The following is a 21,413-nucleotide window of genomic DNA, read 5'->3' on the forward strand; positions in this document are numbered from 1 at the left end:
TGCACATTAATATTATGTTTTTTATTTTGAAATAACAAAAATGTGGATTTGAGGTTGAAACACTTTTAGACCAGTGTTTTCCCAACCTCTCCACGTGACCCACACCAGGTTTTGGGAATAAGCAATGCACTTGCATCCAGGTGAATGCACTTTTTTTGCATACTAATAGAATGTTAGGTGAAGCCTGGTGCGGCCGTGAGTCATGGGAGAGATATGGAAAACACCACTTTAAAGGGGTATATGCCAAAAATCAGGTGCACAAGCAGAGCAAGAACACCGCAAAATAGGTTTTCGTTAAAAAAAAATCCCACTGGAAGCAATGATATGAACATATTTGAGCTTTACATTATATTACACTATATTGACTGTTAGATATGAGATATGAGCCTAGAAAATATTTGCCATTACTCCTTTCTGCGGTGCATGTTGGTACATTTGTAATCGGAATGCTATTTAGTAAAGTATAGTGACCAGCTGCGGTTATGTAACAGGGTCACGAGAGGAACAGAAAAAATAGGAAAAATTATCTATTTTTTTACATACTTGTGTAGCACCTGTTCCCCCTGCCACGTAAGATCTGACCACTACATGGGTGTTTCCCTGGTATTGCAGCTTATCTGCTGGTTCAGGAGGTCTCGGTTGCTCCGCGGTTGGAGTTTGGGAGCAGCAACAGGGCAGGCTTTCTTGTAGTTATTACGGTGCAGCGCCTCCATCCCATGAGGATCCTGCAGATAGCAGGATGGTCCCCACATGCCATACTCCTCTCAATAACCACACAGTATATTTTGTCCAACGGCAGGCTTATTGCATGTACAGGATGATATCTCCTTCCCTGTAGCAAACCCCCGGGGTTTGAGGCCGCAAGAGCCCCTCCTAATCTCCTCAACCCTCTTAGGCCGCGGGCATGGTGCCTCGGGCCGCGCTGAGTCGTGGTCCTGCTCTGCCTCGCCTGCTCAAGCTGGTTATTTTTTGCGTCCTGGCAGGCGAGGCAGTGAGCGCGCTTTGGGGGCGGAGGTGTGACTGAGGCGGAGCAGAGGCGTGGCGGGAGACGGGGCTAGTCCCTCGATCCCATTGGATGGTTGCGGTCACGTGACCGCTCCTCCGCTCCCCTCAGCGCCGAAATTTAAAATCTGGCTGTCTCCTTCAATTTGCTGAGCCTCCGCACGCATGCGGAAGCGTGCGGAAGGGGATACTAAAGCCACGCTGATTACAGATGAAGGGGGTAAGTTCATCTGCTCAGCGGGGTCTGTGCTACCATGTCCCAGGCCTTGTAAGGAAAAGGGTATAAATGGCACCATAACCATCCACCTCTGAGCACAATTTGGTGAAGTGTCAGCTTTTATACCCGGAAAAAGGGCTTGTAACCCCACCCCATAACAGGGCAGGTCCAGGTACTGACAGGCAACACACCATATACATGTGACCCAGTCAGTACCCTCCAGTTATGACACTCCAACTGGCGGTTTAGGCCTGCCCCTGGATAAGACAACATAGTACCCATTCCAGCTGCAACTGCAGGCTATGCCCTGCGCAGGAGATTAACCCCAACACTGCCTGTTACTATCAGGACATATAGTGTTGAGGCCAGTAGGCAGTAATATTGTAGAGGATGCAAGGGCTGTTGCAGCCCCCTCCCCCAGTAGAGTAGAGCTTAAAGGACATTTTATACAAGTGTAGCCAAGTGCCCCTGGCTATAGAAGCAAGAATATCCTGAAAACCTGACCTGTTGGTAGCCCTTGATGACTGGAGTTGGCTACCCTTGGCCTACAACCATGAAAGGTGGATTTCTGGAGAGTGAAAGAGAGAACAGGAGCAGATATACCTACTGATGGTCTATATTCTAATGCAAATAGTAAACATTTTGCATAATTTTCCTTTTTACTGGATAACAATCTGCGTCAAGCATAAAACAACGCGTAATTAACAAACTTCTTACGTCTGATACAGATGCAACCCTAAAAAGGTGAAGGGTGTCAAATAAACGTTCTTAGTGGCATAATTGTGGCAGATAAACTCATTATTTGAAAGTGCAAAACATTTTTACTGCAAATGCACCTGCTGTGAAATCAGTTATGTCAAGTACAATTGAGCACTTTTTATCCAGTTTGGCGCCTACATTTTTAACCCACAATTTCCATAAACAGCCCTAAACACAGATACACATTGATGATGTACCTTTTGCTTTAGCTCTTTCACAGCTTGCTCCCTTTCCATGCAGGCCTGACGATACGCATCGAAGGCTTTGTTGAGCTGCTCTCCAATGTTTTTTTCCATATCTCCCAGTTCTGTATCATCACTACCAAGGGCGTGGCAAATTACCGCAGCCTGGAAGAGCCCATTAACAATCATGGATGAGAAAGACATTTACATAACAAGGTTACAAGTATTAATAAGAACCGATCCACTACACCCAGTTAACAAAATTACCTGAAAAGTTTACAAGCACCAATACATTCGATTTAGAAAGAGTGGTCTTTTCTAGGCATCTTCTTCATTCAAAGGCATCTTCATGATGTGTGATGCGAGGTTAGGGCGGAGAGAGGCCAATTTCCGTTCTGTAGTTATAAAGCGAGAAAGGTTTGATAATCATTAGAGACAGTGAAAATGTTCTTACATTGTCAAGGCAGCTCAATGCAATTCCATTAAAGAAAATGTATTCTAGTCAATTCCAACTGTTAGCCTTATAAATGACAGTATTACTCCAATTCCACACATAGAGGCTGATTCTACATGTGCCCAAGTGGCTGATCGGACTGTTTTCGGATGAACTTCCACATATAAAATCAGCCCCTTGAGTCATCCTGACTTACCTATTAGAGTTAACCAATTGCTCAGTATTCTGGAGTCCCCCATCTCAAATTTAAATATCCCCCTAAACCAGGGGTGGCCAACTCCAGTCCTCAAGGGCCACCAACAGGTCAGATGTTAAGGATATCCCTGCTTCAGCACAGGTGGCTCAAACCTGTGCTGAAGCAGGGATAGCCTGAAAACCTGATCTGTTGGTGGCCCTTGAGAACTGGAGTTGGCCACCCTTGCCTTAGAGGTATACATTTAAAAATGGATCAAGAACTACCAAGTACCATCCTTTCTCAGCCGATTAGGTCGAAACTTGGTATTTTTGCAGGACCCATTCCTGTTTTTTTTGTTCATATTTCGGACTCTTTAAATCAATGCATAAAACTCGAATGTAAAGTGTCAGTGGTGCTTTTTATAATATGAATACAGAAATATTGAAATTTGGTTAGTATCTACATTATTGGCATTATTTTAGGATATTGATTAACTTTGTCCGTAAATCCCTAGAGTTCCAATTTAACCTTTTGTCTTCATGTAAATCCATTGTTGTTGAGAACACAACAATGATAATGGTGTAATTGTTTTGAGTTTCTCCTTCTTAAATATTGCTGGTTTCTTGGTTTTCCCAAGGGGCCATTTCCATCACTTTCTTGTAGCAATGAGAAGGGGGAAGATCCCACAGCCACGAAATATGGAGAGTGGAGAGTGCTACACAGTTCTCAGTCTTCATATAGCTACCATATGCTTGTGTGGGCAGAAACACATGTGAGTATCTGGTACTGTCCTTGAAATTGCTTGGAAGTGGTCCATGAAAAAGAACAGGGATATTGCATATTTTTATGTCTGTAAAAAGCTTTTCACACCATTTCATTTGTTGTCAAGTATTGATATTGATATGTCTTCCAGTGAGCCTGATAACGCTAATTTCCCATCAACGTCTATGAGTATAATGGAGATATTGGGGAGAATGATAGAAATGTGAGATGAGTATCGTTTGGTTTTCTACATATCATGACTTCAACTACAAAACCCCTATATTTATTCTTTGCATTATCAACAGTTACGTTGGAGTACGTGTAGGCAAAGCTTTGGATGTACAATGTTACACAGTATATTAATAAAAACTCAAAAGAAAACACATCGATCTCATGAGGTTATATGATGGTAACCATGCTTCTGCAGTGCATGTTTGCAAATTCAGCTATGTGAAGGAACACACAATTTTACAAAATTCCATTTATATCATAACAGTAGTTGAGTAAATGCGGATACCGGAGGTGGCTCTGCAGTCACATACATTAAGAAAGTGGAAGACATTGAGGGGAAGGTAGGTGTAAGGACTATGAGCACTGCAAAAATGTATCCGGCTGGCGGCAGCGTGCAGAAAAAAACTTTATTATGGCATAAAAGCCCGAATTAAAAAGACATACAAAACAATTCTCTGACGCGTTTCGTCTTTACGACTTTATCAAAGAGTGCTTTATGGCAGCCAGAGATGTGCCCTAAATAGCCATGAATTCCCGCGCGAGGATGGGAGTACCCACCCTCCTATGATGTAATCTCTACGGCTTAAGGAATTTATGCAAAATGGACAGGAAGGCTCTCACAGCGTAATGTGGAGGGATTAACTCTTTTGCTGCTGATATAATATGAGAACCGGTATTGAACAGGTAATGAGATTGGCAAGGAACATATGGTGTCATTTAAGGGCAATCACCTAGCCGCCACAGCAAACTGACATATGGAGAACAACACAATTGACAAAACATATAACTCTCTATTATTAATGAAATAATAAAACGAATACATAGAACGTGAAAAAATAATAAAAGTAGAAAAATATTTATACATAGTAAATAAATAAATACATAACCTAACAATGTGACTATACAAATGTGATATCATAAGAAAAAATATATACAAAACTAATTCTAATCTAATCTATAACTATATAAAAACCATAAACACCTAATGTGCTAATAATCTAAAAGCATGTGTCACATGTAAAGAATCCTATGTCTATTAAAACAGGAGTGTTATAAGGGGACTTATGAATAGATTTATATAAAGTATTACATTTGCAGGTGTTATGGTACCAGACAGTAGGATTGTAAAGGAAACCATAAGTACTAGAAAACATAATGTCTGTGAATAATAATAATATGTACATTAAACACTAAATTGAATATTCCACATTCATTATTAGAACAATAAGAATTGCAATAAAGCCCCATGTACAATTAAAGGGGGTAAATCATCCACATAGTAAATGCATATAGAATATCACAGACATTAATACTATCACTCATAAACACAGATTAAGTTAATAATAATTCCATACATTTAAGATAAATTAATACCACAATGTTAGGTTATGTATTTATTTATTTACTATGTATAATTATTTTTCTACTTTTATTATTTTTTCACGTTCTATGTATTCGTTTTATTATTTCATTAATAATAGAGAGTTATATGTTTTGTCAATTGTGTTGTTCTCCATATGTCAGTTTGCTGTGGCGGCTAGGTGATTGTCCTTAAATGACACCATATGTTCCTTGCCAATCTCATTACCTATTCAATACCGGTTCTCATATTATATCAGCAGCAAAAGAGTTAATCCCTCCACATTACGCTGTGAGAGCCTTCCTGTCCATTTTGCATAAATTCCTTAAGCCGTAGAGATTACATCATAGGAGGGTGGGTACTCCCATCCTCGCGCGGGAATTCATGGCTATTTAGGGCACATCTCTGGCTGCCATAAAGCACTCTTTGATAAAGTCGTAAAGACGAAACGCGTCAGAGAATTGTTTTGTATGTCTTTTTAATTCGGGCTTTTATGCCATAATAAAGTTTTTTTCTGCACGCTGCCGCCAGCCTGATACATTTGTGCAGTGCTCATAGTCCTTACACCTACCTTGTTATCAGCTGCTGGGACGGATGCACGCCACGAAGAGAGCAGTGGAACAGTTCTTTTCTCCCCGATAAACAGCACACCGGCACCAGGAAGGCAGCTATGTGAGTATCTACACTCTCTGCCGAGAGGACCCGCTGGGAACAGGTGACCCGCCAGAGAAGGGACCGCCGGGTGGGACATACACTCCGGTCAGGTTAGAGGTTTTCGTTCCCCTACAGCGGTTTGTCCCACAACAGTGTCTGGTTACATTTGCTGCCACTATTTGTTGTCTTTAGTGTGTGATTTGGGGATTAGACAACGCTGCTCGTCAAGCATTGAGGGGAAGTTAGCAGGAAATTCTGATAGGACTCTCCCAAACTTTTCTGTTTTGTTTCCTGAACCTCATTGGTTCTGCTTTTGTGAATGAAAGTGGTTTAAAGGCTGCTCAGAAAAGATCAAAATGAATGAATATTTTTCAAAACACATAACCCCAGCAAGCTCCTTTTAGGAACCTCTGAGGCCCCACAATATATATATATATATATATATATATATATATATATATATATATATATATATATATATATATATATATATATATATAAAATATATAATATATATATATATATATATATATATATATATATATATATATATATATAATGTATATGTATATGTGTCAAAAAGGAGAGCTATTGACCGGGGCAAATCTCAGTCGCTTGTAGTATTTTTCAAAACAATCTGTATTTTCCCCTCACCCCGGCCTTCCAGGTAAAGGTGTGCGATTCACAACAATTTCACAAAGATTCTAAAAATAAAATCCCAATCTTGTCAAATAAGACTTATTTCACTTATTTCATTAGCCTTTTGTTTTTTTGTTTTTTAAATCAATTTGTCCACATTTTTTTTTAAAATAAATAGATTAACACAGTACAGTGCAGCCAATATTTCATCTGATTTTAATTCGCTAGCAAGTGAGTGACATGCCTCCTCTTCCTAGTATAGTACTAAGTTTCTACTCAAGTCTTGTCCTGACCAGGTTCCCTAGATGAAACACAAGGCCTTTTCCTTAGGCCGCGCGTATAGTGCCCGCGACCGGCGACGCGACACCCGTCGCCGCTAGCGAAAGTTATATTTCGTTTTGCGGCGGCGGCGCAGGCTTCCGGCCATTTGATTTGTTCAGGGGCTGTCACATGAGGCGACAGCCCTTGAAAAATTAAATATTCCTGACTTCCAAAGTCCGCGACACATCCGTCGCGCTTACTATAAGCGCACGTGGCGGCAATGTATTTGTTTTTGGGTGGCGTCGCCCGTTGCGGGCACTATATGCACGGCCTTTGGCTGCATTTATAGTGCTGGCGACGCGATGGCAGGCTACGGTCGCTGGAAAAATCAAATTGAGATGACTTCCAGCGATCGCGACCAAGCCGTCACGTCGCGCTTTCTATAAGCGCACACGACGGCGGCAATGCATTTGTTTTGACGCGACGTCGCTGTCGCCGGCACTATAAGCGCAGCCTTACGCATGAAGAAGGGTCCCTCCCCCTTCTCAAAAAGAAAAGCCCGGATGTCACATATCCCATTTCCTGCACCTGTAGATAAGGTGTGCCCCCTTCTTCCTATTGCTCCACCTGTTCCTTTGGTATAAAAAGAACCATTCATCTCACTGGTAAAGAGAACCACCCTTTCTTCTACCCTGTGCAGAAATGGCCTCTCTTTGCTCTGCATTCAAGGGGGGCGGAAAATCACATTCCCAATGTCCTGGGAAAAAAACCACATTCCCAAATCTCTCCTGAAAAAGTTAACACCCGCACCCTCTATTCCGAGACTTGGAATAGAGGGTGCGGGTGTTAACTTTTTCAGGGGAGATTTGGACAATAATACCCCACCCATTTACTACTGCCTCTTGGAAAAGTACGTCACCCTCCCCCCTTCAACATATACAATCTTTTCCTGTGAATGTAAAATGTCCCCCATTGTTTCCAATCTCCTGCTGCAAATGTTATATCCCAGCCTCCATTTCCAGCGCCCTGCTTGGAGAGACTCTTCCCCCCCCAGTGTATTCACATATAAAAGTGTCCTCACTCCCGTTTACAATCTCATCCAATCAAACAGACCCCCTCATTCCCAATGTCCTCTGTGTGTTTAGGGTTATGGTGGCGGTTCAGCCATATCGGCTGTATGACAGGAACTAAAAATGGAAGTATTACCAAAAAAAAAACAGGACTAGATTGGCCTGTAGTTAATAAGAAATCAATGCAGCATCCTTTCATTAAATTTCAGTAGTGCCATTTTTATTTTATTCCTATTTTTATTTTATTGCCATTTTTTGGGTCAATGCTAAAAAAACTAAATTCCTAAAAAGTAGAAGCAGAGTTGTAACCTGACAGATTTGACACCAGGTTTTACAGTAAATACATATTTTGACTAAAGTACAAAGATAATTTAGATAAAGAAGAAATGTGTTTATGCTGAAGTCTGCATTAGATGAAAGGATTTTATTACCCATGTTAAAAGGTGTGGTTCCACCTAGGGTGCTTTACTTCTTTTTTTCAGTCTAGGTATGACACAGGGAACCGCCAAAGCTGAACCATGGTCATTTGACCAGGGGTCCCCCCCCTTCCTGAGATACATACTTCTGAAAGTGCTGCATGTTAGTCATGGAGGATTTTAATGTCCTGCGTGCGGGAGCCAATAAGAAGCCGTAACTTTATCCGCTGCAGCTTCCTATTGGCACACGTGACGCAGGTGTGTGTGTGTGTGTGTGTGTGTGTGTGTGTGTGTGTGTGTGTGTGTGTATCTCAAGAAGCAGGGGGTACCCCGGGCTGAAAGTACTGCGGATTAGCTTCACAGACCCCCCTGCTTCATACAGATTTTTTTTTAAAATCATTCTTAGTATGCTCCTTTAAGTTTGTTTGACGCAGATAGTTTGTCTTAAAGAGTTTACACCACCTTAGTGTGGCAGAGTTTTCGCTGCTAGCAAATATTTAAAACAATGACTGTGCATCAGGTAACGTTAACCTAACTCCTCCTGTTGACATTCAAGGCATAAGATGGGTTGCCACCACTCTGGGTTTGACCTAGAGACTACGGGTTTTGGCTGCGTATCTTCGGGCTACGGGTTTACCTGGGGCACATCCGACTGCCTGCGACAGCGGAATCTCCCCCTGCAAATCCAGTCAACATGGCTGCTCGACATCAAATGGTGCCGCGTTGCCATGACAACGGCAGACTACGTGATATCACGGGATGTCCCGTTACCATGACAACGGGATGCTACGTGATGTCACGACGCCACTTGGAATTCCGTTGCCATGACAATGGGGCATCACGCGACACCTCTGCGCCATAAGGCATCCCGTTGTCATGGCAACTGCCCGTCGCGGAGCCATGCTGACTGGACCTTGCAGGGGGAGACGATGCCGGGAGATGCCGCAGGTAAGAGAAATAAATATATAAATACATGTAAAAAAAAAATATTGCACAAAATATCCGAGTTAGCCCTCAATAGAAGCTCGCAACCCTGGACATAAGCTTAGAGGCCAATACAGTAAAAACCTATTCAATGTATCTTTACACATAGTTGCAGATACATCAAGCGCTGGTATGGATTAGCGCACTGAATATGCAGTTAACTCATATTTGGGTCAATAGAACTTAACGCTGGATCGGTTGCGCTAACCTGTTTGATTTAACTGCCGCACTAACACACATTCAAAATGGATTCCTCTGGCCTAAATTTGACACCGAACAGTTGAAATGTGTCAGCTCCGAGTGCTTTGCTTGCTTTCTTGATGACGTGTTTGTAACACTGCTTTTAAAACAACCGAACAACAAAATATTTATCTCCTCACTGAACACTTGATACTGACATTCGATTGTGGCGTTCAATTCTTATTTAATCGAATCGACATGAGGACACGTTTGTTACGTGGAAGGGAAAATGGAGTTGAGAGGCACACCTGAAAGAGAGACGCAAGCAACTACAGCGTGGTCAGCAAAAATTCCTCAGTCTATAAAGAACCCTTTAACATTAACACTTTTACTGCCAGGGCCAGCAACATCTTGCATTGCAATATGCTGCTCGCCTCTCTGGCACCAGAAGGGTTGAAAGGCACCATTGTGATTTTTTTTCTAGTGACCTGTAAGTAATCTGACACACTTGCAGTCCCGCACACTTGCAGATCCCGTGTTTCCTGCTTCCTGAGCCCCCACCACTACTCACCAGCCGGTCCTGACACTTATCACAATGCGGAAGCAACTCTCCTGCCTGGGACGCAAGAGGAAGAACAGAAGCGGCGAAAAAGGCCTCCCAGGCAGGAGCTGCATCGCAAGCAGCTTAAACCTGCCTCATATGCAGATAAGGAACTGCTGCACCCTCAGCAGCTGATAGGTCTGGATGTGTAAAAGGAAACTGAAGCCGGTGTAAACCACTCCTCCTGACAGCAGCAGTCTTGCCCCTTTTTGCACACGCTTTTGCAGATTTGGACATGCAGGGAGATGTGGAAAAAGCTCGAACAATTCTTTACTGAAGGACTACCTACCAAACTGAAATCCTCTGTTTGTGGCGTTAATCATATCATTTAAATGTAATTTCTGAAAGAGAGACGGCGTGGGTGACCTTCTTCAAAACCTGCGGGTATTGGATCGGTTCAACTAGGGATTATTGTTGTTTTTTTTTTTTTAAATATGAATGTAAACGATGTGTCCAGCTCTTAAGAATAGAAACATGCAGGCAGTTTAAAGCAGCAAAAACACCAAGCACGACATCTTTTTTTCGTTTCCCAGTTGTAGGATCGAAGCAGGGTTTCTCCGGTACTGAACTGTGTTAATTTCAGCTTGGGGACCCCTCGCTTTCAGAGATACTTACCTCTGTGGGGGGTGACCGTATCTCTATGGAGTTTAAATGTCCTGGTCACGCGGGCCAATAGGATGCCGCAAGGGATGAAGTCACGGCTGCCTATTGGCCCGAATGATGCGGGACATTGAAGCCGCCATTTCGTTAGGCACACAGGTCCCCTGGCAGCAGCAATACCGGCACCCCCTTCAGAGGTAAGTACCCCGCAGCTGAAATTAACACAATTCAGCTCCGGAGACTCCCTGCATCTTATACTATATTAGTGAAAGCACTGTATGCCTGTCTGGATGTCCGTTGTCCCTAGGGGAAATCTCATTGGTCCCTTGGGCCGCCCGCCCCCGCACACCTCTCATTGGCCTGAGGCGGAGTGACGGGCCACACACACACACACACACACACACACACACACACACACACGGTAGGGGGGGGTGTTACATACATTAGTTTGGGGCGTGCCCCCTTGGGGGGGCGCACGATTATGTAGGGGGGGCGCGAGCAGCTTGCAGGGAAACCTGGGGGCGCTCCGTGCTGCTGCTTCTATGTCTGTGTCTTGCAGAGGGGGCGGGGCCAGAAGATCTGTGCTGCAGCTTCTATGTCTGCGTCTTGCAGAGGGGGCGGGGCCAGAAGATCCGTGCTGCTGCTTCTATGTCTGTGTCTTGCAGAGGGGGCGGGGCCAGAAGATCCGTGCTGCTGCTTCTATGTCTGTGTCTTGCAGAGGGGGCGGGGCCAGAAGATCCGTGCTGCTGCTTCTATGTCTGTGTCTTGATGAAGGGGCGGGGCCAGAAGTTCCGTGCTGCTGCTTCTATGTCTGTGTCTTGCAGAGGGGGCGGGGCCAGAAGATCCATGCTGCTGCTTCTATGTCTGTGTCTTGCAGAGGGGGCGGGGCTTCTCTCTGCACACAGACAAGCCCTCCTTCTCTTCCTGTCTGCTTCCCGTTTTCAGCAGCATGGGGGTTTGGGGGATCGGAGCATGTGGCCCCCCATGTGAAATTGTGGACTGATTAAGTGTGTGTGTGTGTGGTGGTGGTGGTGGGGGGGGGAGTGATTGAGTGTGTGTGTGGGGGGATTGAGTGTGTGTGGGGGGCGTGGGGGGGATTGAGTGTGTGTGTGGGGGGGTGGGGGGGTGGGTGGGATTGAGTGTGTGTGTGTGGGGGGGGGGATTGTGTGTGTGTGTGGGGGGGGATTGTGTGTGTGTGGGGGGGGATTGTGTGTGTGTGTGGGGGGGATTGAGTCCTCCCCCCCTCCCTGCCCTTTGCCCCCCTGCCCTTTGCCCCCCCTGCCCTTTCCCCCCCCCCTCCCTGCCCTTTGCCCCCCCTGCCCTTTGACCCCCTCCTCCCTGCCCTTTGACCCCCCCCCTTCCACTCCATGCCCCCTGCCCTTCCACGCCCGGGCAACGCCGGGTATATCAGCTAGTAAATACTAGAACAAAAAAATAAACAAAAAAACATGTAGTGCAAGGTGTTTGGCTGCTTTAATTTACAGGAAATTCCATATACAATGCAGGGATGAGAATATTAAACATAAGTAAACGGAAAAGTCATCCTTGCCCACAGAACTTAGTCATTTAACAAACAGAGCTAAGTAATTACATATAGGAAGAGCCAAATATATAAACCATATGTAGCCTAGCATCTGCCCGCTACCTATTTCCCTGGCCCTACCAGTGTAAGTCCTGTTAGGTACAGGCCTTGCAGCCTTGGATACCCTTACTGTATGCAAGGGCGGGCCTAGCAACAGCCAAGAGTGACAGGCTGGGGGAGGTACTGGCTGGATCACATGCTGGATTGTGATGACCTGTCCGTATCAGACCTGCCCTGCGGAGTGAGCAACAACTTCTCTGCTCCCAGAAGGGGATGCAGGAGGAGAACCATGCAGGAGGAAACTTGGATGGGCCCCCAGCCTTGAAGTGACCTTCTAAGGGGAAGCAAGAAAAGGGATGTACCTGCTGTAAGATTTTAGCCAATGCAATAAATACCATGGAACCATATGCAAGTGTGATTCATGGTCTTGGACTAAAGAAAAGTGTAAGTCTGGACCATCCTACTATCCTAGAGGATCCTCGCTGACTGGAGGCGCTGCAACCATGAACAGAAGGTACCCTGTAAACCGGTCCTGATAATTCCCACACCATCGCGAAGTTCTCAGCCCTCCTGTTACCTCACAGGTATGCACCATTTTACATCAAAGACACTAGTAGCAGACCAGGTCTGACTTAGGGTGGGGGAAAAGGGGCTACAAATGGAGGTGCTGTTGAGATCCATGCTCACAGGACAGATTTACCAGCAGAAGAAACCATAGAAAGAAAGTGCATTTTTCAGCTCCAGTACTGAAGGACGTGAGTGAGACAGGTGTGGTGTTAAGGGGATTATCATATCTACCAAGAACTGCAGCCTGCACTGCCCTAAAGCAAGTTTCAAGCCCAAAATATTGCAGAGAACTGTACTATTTGTCACAAGTGCAATGTGCTTCACTGGGGTTTCGCCTGCCAGGGGATGCTTCCCTGCAGAGAAAATACCTATAGCCGTGTGTGATTACAAAATGGCCGTTCCAGAGAAGTGGGAGCCACATGGCATTGTACTACCAACAAAATGGTGATTCCCACCACACCCGGGAAGCCGCATGGTTAATTGCAAAAGGTTGTCTGCAGTTGCAAGCTTTGGCTGGCATTCAGTTTGCAGAATCGGTGCGAACTGCCGAAACTGCACCCCCTTCTTGATCCAGGATTGGACGATAGTGTTCACCAGGGGGGGTAGGTATGCCTAAATGGAGCAAACAGGATGTGAGGAGCCAGATGCACGTGTACTTCAATAGCTACAGTGTATGCAGAGCTGCCTAACTTGCTCCACTATGGAAGAAATCGATCGTGTTTGAGCAGGCGGAGGAGTCCTGGTGATCAAGGACAAAGATGGAACTCTCTTGTTTGGAGTTTGCCCTCTACCAACCACTCAGCTTGCGTGTACTGACTGATCCGTGTGGTTGATTTGAAGTGCTGGTTGTTTAAAGTGTGTGCAGTTAGAACCAGAAACAGTTTGAACAAGGAAGCGGTTAAACAGGGTATAGTATATTGAAGTACAGTTTACTGTTAGTACTTCTAAACTTCATAGTTGCTAGAATGAGCAGGATTGAAAATGCCACTCAATGCACATCTTGCCACATGTATGTGCACATGGAGCAGCTGTTCCAAGGAGCATACCGCTGTGAGAAGTGTGAGCAGGTGGTCTCTTTAGAATCAGAGAGGCAACTTGCAATATTGAGGGACATTGGCAATCTTGAAAGGGAATTGGAGCTCACTGAGCAGGCCCTTGCTTCGACTAGTGGTGCAGATGGTGGCGCTGTTAGTGAGGAGCAGGTAGGTAGCTGGGTGACGGTTAGAAGGGGAAGCATGGGCAATAGGGAGAGGCAGGTCATTTCTGAGCTTACACACCCCAATAGATTTGCCATGTTGAGTGAAGATATTGGGAATGTTGGGGCATAAATGTCAAGGCTGGGGGAGACCAATTCCTCTAGCAGCCAGGGGAATAGTTACTCCAGCACAGTGGGGACTCAGGATGCTCAGATACAAAGAAAGATTGTGGTGGTAGGGGACTCCATTATTAGGAAGGTAGATAGGGCAATCTGTTGCCGTGACCGCATGAACCGAACAGTTTGTCTCCCGGGTGCTCGGGTTCAGCACATTGCGGATCGGGTAGACAGATTGTTGGGTGGGGGGCTAGGATTGACTTGGTGGTCTTGGTACACGTTGGCACCAATGACAAAGTTTGAGAAAGATGGAGGGTCCTAAAAAATGATTACAGGGATCTAGGCCAAAAGCTTAAGGCAAGGACCTCCAAGGTAGTATTTTCTGAAATACTACCAGTGACATGCGCTACCGCAGGGAGACAGTCAGAGATCAGGAAGGTTAATGCATGGCTAAGAAAGTGGTGCAGGAAGGAGGGGTTTGGGTTTTTAGAGCACTGGGACTCCTTTTCTGAGAGGTGCCATCTATATTCGAGGGACGGATTGCACCTCAATGAAGAGGGGTCTTCTGTGCTAGGGGGGAGAATGCTAAAAAGGTTGGAGGAGATTTTAAACTAGGATGGAGGGGGGAGGGGAATGAAACAGATAATGAACTAATTGGAATAGAGGAGGATACAAGGTGGTATGGAGGTAGAATGGGGGCAAGTGCGAGTTTGACAAGCAGTGAGACACCCATAGTAAATACAGATAATACTAGAAAACTTCTAAAGACTAAAACCAAGTGGGTGCAGAATGGAAGGAGCAGATAAGATAATAGTACAGGCTGAAAAAAACCTTAAATGCATGCTTGCTAATTCAAGAAGTCTGACAAGATAAAATGGGGGAGCTTGAATTAATAGCTGCAAGGGAGCAGTATGATATCATAGGCATTACTGAAACATGGTGGGATGAAACTCATGACTAGACAGTTAATTTAGAGGGTTATTCCCTTTTTCGGAAGGATCGAACAAATAGAAGGGGAGGTGGAGTATGTTTATATGTTAAACCGGATCTAAAACCTATTATAAGGGATGATGTTTATGAAGCGAATGATGAAAATGTAGAGACTTTGTGGATAGAAATTAGCAGTGGAGGTAAAAGTATTAAGAAAATGGTTGTGGGAATATGCTATAAACCACCAAATATCTGTGAGATTGAGGAAGCTAAAATACTTTTGCAAATGGAAAAGGCATCAAAACTGGGTCATGTTTGCATAATGGGGGATTTTAATTATCCAGACATCGACTGGGGCAATGAGATTAGCGTTACAACAAAAGGAAACAGGTTTTTGGGGGTGCTTAAAGACAATTATATGACCCAAATGATTGAGGAACCAACCAGGAGAGGGGCAATACTGAATTTAGTCATATCGAACAATGTAGAATTAATAACAAGGATTCAAGTCCTGGAACATTTGGGTAACAGTGCTCATAACATGGTCTCATTTGAAATAAATTATCAAAAAATAGATTTCTTGGGTTCAACAAAGACCTTAAACTTTAGTAAGGCAGATTTTAATAAACTGAGGTCTAGTCTAGTAGTAATACAATGGGATGATGTTTTTGCAGGGAAAAATGTAGAAGACAAATGGGCAGTCTTTAAAACATTGTTAGAAAAGCACACTTCTCAGTGTATACCCTTGGGTAATAAGTATAAAAGAAATAAGTCAAAACCAAAGTGGCTAAATAAACAGGTAGGGGAGGAAATGGACAAGAAGAGGAAGGCGTTTAGATTCTTTAAGTCAGAAGGGACAGAGACATCGTATCAGAATTATAAGGAATGTAACAAAAATTGCAAAAGGGCAATCAAATTAGCAAAAATGGATAATGAAAAAAGGCTTGCAATAGAAAGTAAGGTCAACCCTAAAAAGTTCTTTAAGTACCTTAATAACAAAAAAATGAGAAAAGAAAATATAGGACCCTTTCAGTGTGAGATGGGTAGGCAGATTATTATTGGAGATAAGGAAAAAGCTGAGGTATTAAACAAATTATTTGCCTCTGTGTTTACCAGGGAAGAATCAAGTTCAATAGTAGTGCCGCAGGAGGAAGCCACAACCTCCATATTAATGAACAATTGGTTAACTGAGGAAGAAGTTCATAAGCGACTTGAAAAAATTAAAGTAAATAAGGCACCTGGCCCCGATGGCATACATCCAAGAGTTCTCAAGGAGTTAAGCTCAGTAATAGCCAAACCATTATATTTAATATTCAAGGACTCCATTTCCACAGGCTCAGTACCACAAGATTGGCGTAAAGCAGATGTGGTGCCTATATTTAAAAAGGGAGCAAGATCACAACCGGGAAATTACAGACCTGTAAGCTTGACTTCAATAGTAGGGAAACTACTTGAAGGTTTAACATTCAGGAATACTTAATGGAAAACAAAATTATTAGTAATAGTCAGCATGGATTTATGAAGGAAATATCTGGCCAAACTAACCGTATTTGTTTCTTTGAGGAGGTAAGTAGGAATTTAGACCAGGGTAATGCAGTTGATGTGGTCTACTTAGATTTTGCAAAGGCTTTTGATACGGTTTCACACAAGAGGTTGGTGTACAAAATACAGAAAATTGGACTATATTATAATATATTGATTGAAAACTGGATTGAAAACTGGTTAAAGGACATACAACAGAGGGTTGTCATAAATGGAAATTTTTTCAGGTTGGGCTAAAGTCGTGAGTGGAGTACCTCAGGGATCGGTACTGGGACCACTGCTTTTTAACTTGTTTATTAATGACCTTGAGGTTGGGATCGAGAGCAAAGTCTCCATCTTTGCTGATGATACTAAATTGTATAAGGTAATAGAATCAGAGTAGGATGTAATTTCTCTTCAGAAGGAATTGGAGAGACTGGAAACCTGGGCAGGTAAATGGCAAATGAAGTTTAATACAGATAAATGTTAGGTTATGCATTTGGGATACAAGAATAAAAAGGCGACTTACGAATTAAATGGAGATATATTGCGGGAATCCTTGATGGAGAAGGATATAGGAGTGCTTGTAGACTGCAGGCTTAGCAATAGTGCCCAATGTCATGCAGTAGCTGCAAAGGCAAACAAGATCTTATCTTGCATCAAACGGGCAATGGATGGAAGGGAAGTAAACATAATTATGCCCCTTTACAAAGCACTAGTAAGAGCACACCTTGAATATGGAGTACAATTTTGGGCACCAATCCTAAGAGAAGACATTATGGAACTAGAGAGAGTGCAGAGAAGAGCCACCAAGTTAATAAAGGGGATGGACAATCTAACTTATGAGGAGAGGCTAGCTAAATTAGATTTATTTACATTAGAAAAGAGGCGTCTAAGAGGGGATATGATAACATATACAAATATATTCAGGGACAATACAAGGAGCTTTCAAAAGAACTATTCATCCCACGGGCAGTACTTAGGACTCGGGGCCATCTCTTAAGGTTGGAGGAAAAGAAATTTCACCAGCAACAAAGGAAAGGGTTCTTTACAGTAAGGGCAGTTAAAATGTGGAATTCATTACCCATGGAGACTGTGATGGCAGATACAATAGATTTGTTCAAAAAAAGGTTGGACATCTTTTTAGATTGGAAAGGTATACAGGGATATACCATATAAGTATACATGGGAAGGATGTTGATCCAGGGATTAATCCGATTGCCAAATCTTGTAGTCAGGAAGGAATTAATTTTTCCCCTCAATGGGGTTTTTTGTTTGCCTTCCTCTAGGTCAATAAGTAAGTATAGATATAGGATAAAGTATCTGTTGTCTAAATTTAGCATAGGTTGAACTTGATGGACCTATGTCTTTTTTCAACCTCATCTACTATGTAACTATATGTAACTATGTAACTATCCAGGTGTACAGCTCCAGGAGATGGGGAGTTGCCCGATCGGTCGTGTGCCCTTCTTGCGGCCTAAACCAGAGGAGATCTACTGGCCTAATCCCAACATAAGCACCGAAGAGCTGCGGTGCTATACACGTTGGTGCGCAAGCTGACTGCACTGGCTCAGGGATCCTCCAGCGATGCCACCAATCATTACCTAGCCATGGTATATGAACTGTTTTATCCGGACCTGCAAATGGTAGCAGATTACCGACAAACAGACTTTATCATGGAGCTCCATTCTGTGCGCCACGTGGGGCAGAAAGAAGGTTCCCTTCTGGGCTCTACAGCCTGGGTGAGTGCCTTCCGGAACATGCCTGATGCCACACGAGCTGTTCCCTACTGTGTCTGCCATGACGCCAGTGCCCAGCAGTCAACCGTCTGAGCCTGGTAGAGAAGCACCATCCGTGTACTGCGAGGTGCGTTCTGCTGCCACTCCGGTAAGCTGCTCCAAGAGGGAGAATCCTCAAGACGTGACCGCTGTCGGTGAATCGGAGGACGAGACCGATAACATCTACGAGGTACCTGCCGAGACCCCTTTCGTGTGTGCCGAGACCTCCAACGTACCAGAGACTGATGTCGAGCTGCAGGTTCAAGTGGTCATTGAGAGTGACCTGCGGGAGATTCAGGATGGTTATCCGTGCTGGGATCGCGCGCAGGAGGCTGCCAAACGGTATCTACATCGCTGGGAGATGCGCGAGGCCCGCTCCAGAGCTGCCGCCTATGTGACCGCTGCTGAGTGACACTACGATGCACTGAGGTTGCTGGAGCAATTCCCTCAGGAAGTGCTGGCCGGCACCACCCCAGATGACCGCTAAGCAACACCAAGTACAGCTCTGACCACCGGGAGAAGAGAAGGCCACAAAGCCATCTGGCTGGGCTTACCAGCTGCTGCTACCTCTCCGGTGAGTGACTGGCCCATTGTGGACCCCTTCTTCCTTCGTTGTAGGGAACGGAAGGAAGCAAAGGACTCTCTCGACGCTGCAGCCATGGCAGAAGCACGATTTCTAAAGGCTAGAGGCCGTGGTCAACTAAACCTAGCCGGGACTGTGGACATTTCTATTACTCCTCCTGGGGAGACTACCAAAAGTTTCCTCAGACGTTAGATTGTCCCCAGTTGCCCATTCTGTCCCGCCTTCCACTACCGATCCAGGTCCTAGTATAAGACCCCTGACTCCTAGACCCTTGTCCCCGGTGAGCCCCGTGGGCCCAAGCAGAAATGTGGAATGTGATAACATGTCTGTCATATCTGTAGAAGCTGTGCCATGGGGGTGGGATCGGGTGGAACAGGGTGATGTGTCTCAGCCAAAACCAGCACAGATGGGACCAGATAAGAATAGTATGTCAGGGTCAGGACCCAGTACATCTCTGGTTAAGGAAGAGAGTATACACTGGCGACACACTTTATTCGAGCTCGGCTAGTCCCACGAATTCGGGTATACTAGGGTGTATTGAGGTTTGTGACTGTTTTCTGCCCGAGTGCATTGCGTTATTTTCCAGGCAGGGATTGAAGCATTTTATTCCCGCTGGCTGCAATACTGCACAGTATATATATATATATATATATACTGCATTACAATTCATGAATTTATGCCATCTGGTAGACACGCGAAGCATGGCAGCCTATTAAATCCTAATCATTATCATTTAACAGATCAGCCGCCCGTCAGCCAGGCATGAACCATGGCTGGGAAGGCAAACGCAACGGGGCTTGTCAGAGGTGAGGAGCGGCGCATTCCAGGTATCTGCCAGGTACATACTGGGTATTTGCTCGAATAAAGTGTGTCGCAGCAATAGAAACACCTTTTTGGGAAGGATCAATATTTTGGGTGTTACCCGGCACAGCCAGAGAGAAGGGTCCCATGAAATTCAGCAGTGCTGAAAGAGTGCTAGTACAAAGGTTCCGTAAGATGAGGTATGAGCATCCTTATCTCCCAGAGAATCTTATGAGGAGTGCCGAGGAACACAGGATGGAGTGGGTGGAGGAAGCTATAATAGCCCATCTAGCTAACACTACAGGGGCTCCAAGTTCTGTGATTTCGATAGGGCAAAACAACTACTCAAGCTATGGGTAGTGGGCCGCAATATTCACCTAGACAGAGTGGAGTATATCTCTGAGTCTGGGAGAAGGAGATGCTACTCCGTTAAGGTACCTGATAGTCAGGGCAATATGGTCAAGAAGCCCGGCCCACTACTACTGAGGTAGCCCAAGTACCACTCACATTAGATCCAGGTTCCAGCTAGGAATGGATATTGTTATGGTACTATTGTATTGAAATGTATTAAATGTATACACATCTAATGCATATTGTGTTTGTGTTGATTTACAGGTTGTTGTACAGTATGTGATGTTACGCGTACTATAGTCCAAGCGCGGCTGTTGGAATTTCACCAGGGGGAGATTGTAGCCTAGCCTCCGGCTGCTACCGATTTCCCTGGGCCCTACCAGTGTAAGTTCTGTTGGGTACAGGCAGTGGACGGGTTAATTTCTTCAGAAGGCCTAGTGTGCTATTGCAGCCTTTGATACCCTTACTGTATCCATGGACGGGCCTAGCAACAGCCAAAGAGTGTCAAACCTGGGGGAGGTACTGGCTGGGTCACATGCTGGTTTGTGATGACCTGTCAGTATCAGACCTGCCCTATTATGGGCACAAGCCAAACCCCAGGGTATATAAACTGGTATTCTCCTAAAAGTGGGTCTGTCTCTTTCCTCCCCCTGTGGAGTGAGCAACAACTTCTCTGCTCCCAGAAGGCAATGCAGGAGGAGCACCACGCAGGAGGAAACTTTGATGGGCCTCAAACCTTGAAGTGACCTTCTAAGGGGAAGCAAGAAAAGGGTTGTACCTGCTGTAAGATCTTAACCAATGCAATAAATACCATGGAACCACACACACACCCTATCCGCTCCATACTGTTTCCTCCTCTCCTTGGCCCAACTCCAGACTCCTGACACCTCCTACTGATTGGCTGCATTACTAGGGTGACCAGGTGTCCCGATTTAGCCGGGACAGTCCCGTTTTTTTAATGGCTGTCTCAGCTGCCCCGCATTTTTTTAAATGTCCCGTTTTTTGTGGCTGTTCCGGATTTGGCCATCAGAGCATTGGGGGCAGCAGAGAGCACAAAATGCAGGCAGAGAGGAGAGCAGTGGCCGGTCTGACAGCAGAGGGTGGGGGCGGGGTTAGTGTTAGCGGAGCCTCAGCAGTGAGGTGACTGCTGCCAGTCAAGATGGCTTCCCCCGTCGATGCACCACAGTGACAGGTAGGACACACACAGAGAGAGAGCGTGTGTGTATGTGCGTCACTGGCTCTGTGTGTGTGTGTCACTGGCTCTGTGTGTGTGTGTGTGTGTCACTGGCTCTGTGTGTGTGTGTGTCACTGGCTCTGTGTGTGTGTGTGTGTGTGTGTGTGTGTGTCACTGGCTCTGTGTGTGTGTGTGTGTGTGTGTGTGTGTGTCACTGGCTGTGTGTGTGTGTGTGTGTGTGTGTGTGTCACTGGCTCTGTGTGTGTG

At 44.9% G+C, this 21,413-nt stretch overlaps 1 protein-coding gene across 2 annotated transcripts in view; it reads right to left on the reverse strand.

Annotated features, from left to right (window-relative positions):
- TANK (TRAF family member associated NFKB activator) overlaps nt 1-21,413 on the reverse strand; it is a 72,738-nt gene that overhangs the window by 37,307 nt on the left and 14,018 nt on the right. The window contains exons 1-3 of one of the 2 annotated variants that reach the window (XM_075609253.1): nt 9,918-10,081; nt 2,428-2,555; nt 2,176-2,325 (exon numbers count right to left, since the gene is read on the reverse strand). In XM_075609253.1, the coding sequence (XP_075465368.1) occupies nt 2,176-2,274 (99 nt within the window). In that variant the 5' untranslated portion in view covers nt 2,275-2,325; nt 2,428-2,555; nt 9,918-10,081. Of the gene's footprint in view, nt 1-2,175; nt 2,326-2,427; nt 2,556-9,917; nt 10,082-21,413 lie in introns of those variants that run through there. The other variant, XM_075609254.1, reaches the window with a different exon arrangement.

This window comes from Ascaphus truei, chromosome 7, assembly GCF_040206685.1.
Source record: "Ascaphus truei isolate aAscTru1 chromosome 7, aAscTru1.hap1, whole genome shotgun sequence".
Taxonomy (NCBI): Eukaryota; Metazoa; Chordata; class Amphibia; order Anura; family Ascaphidae; genus Ascaphus; species Ascaphus truei.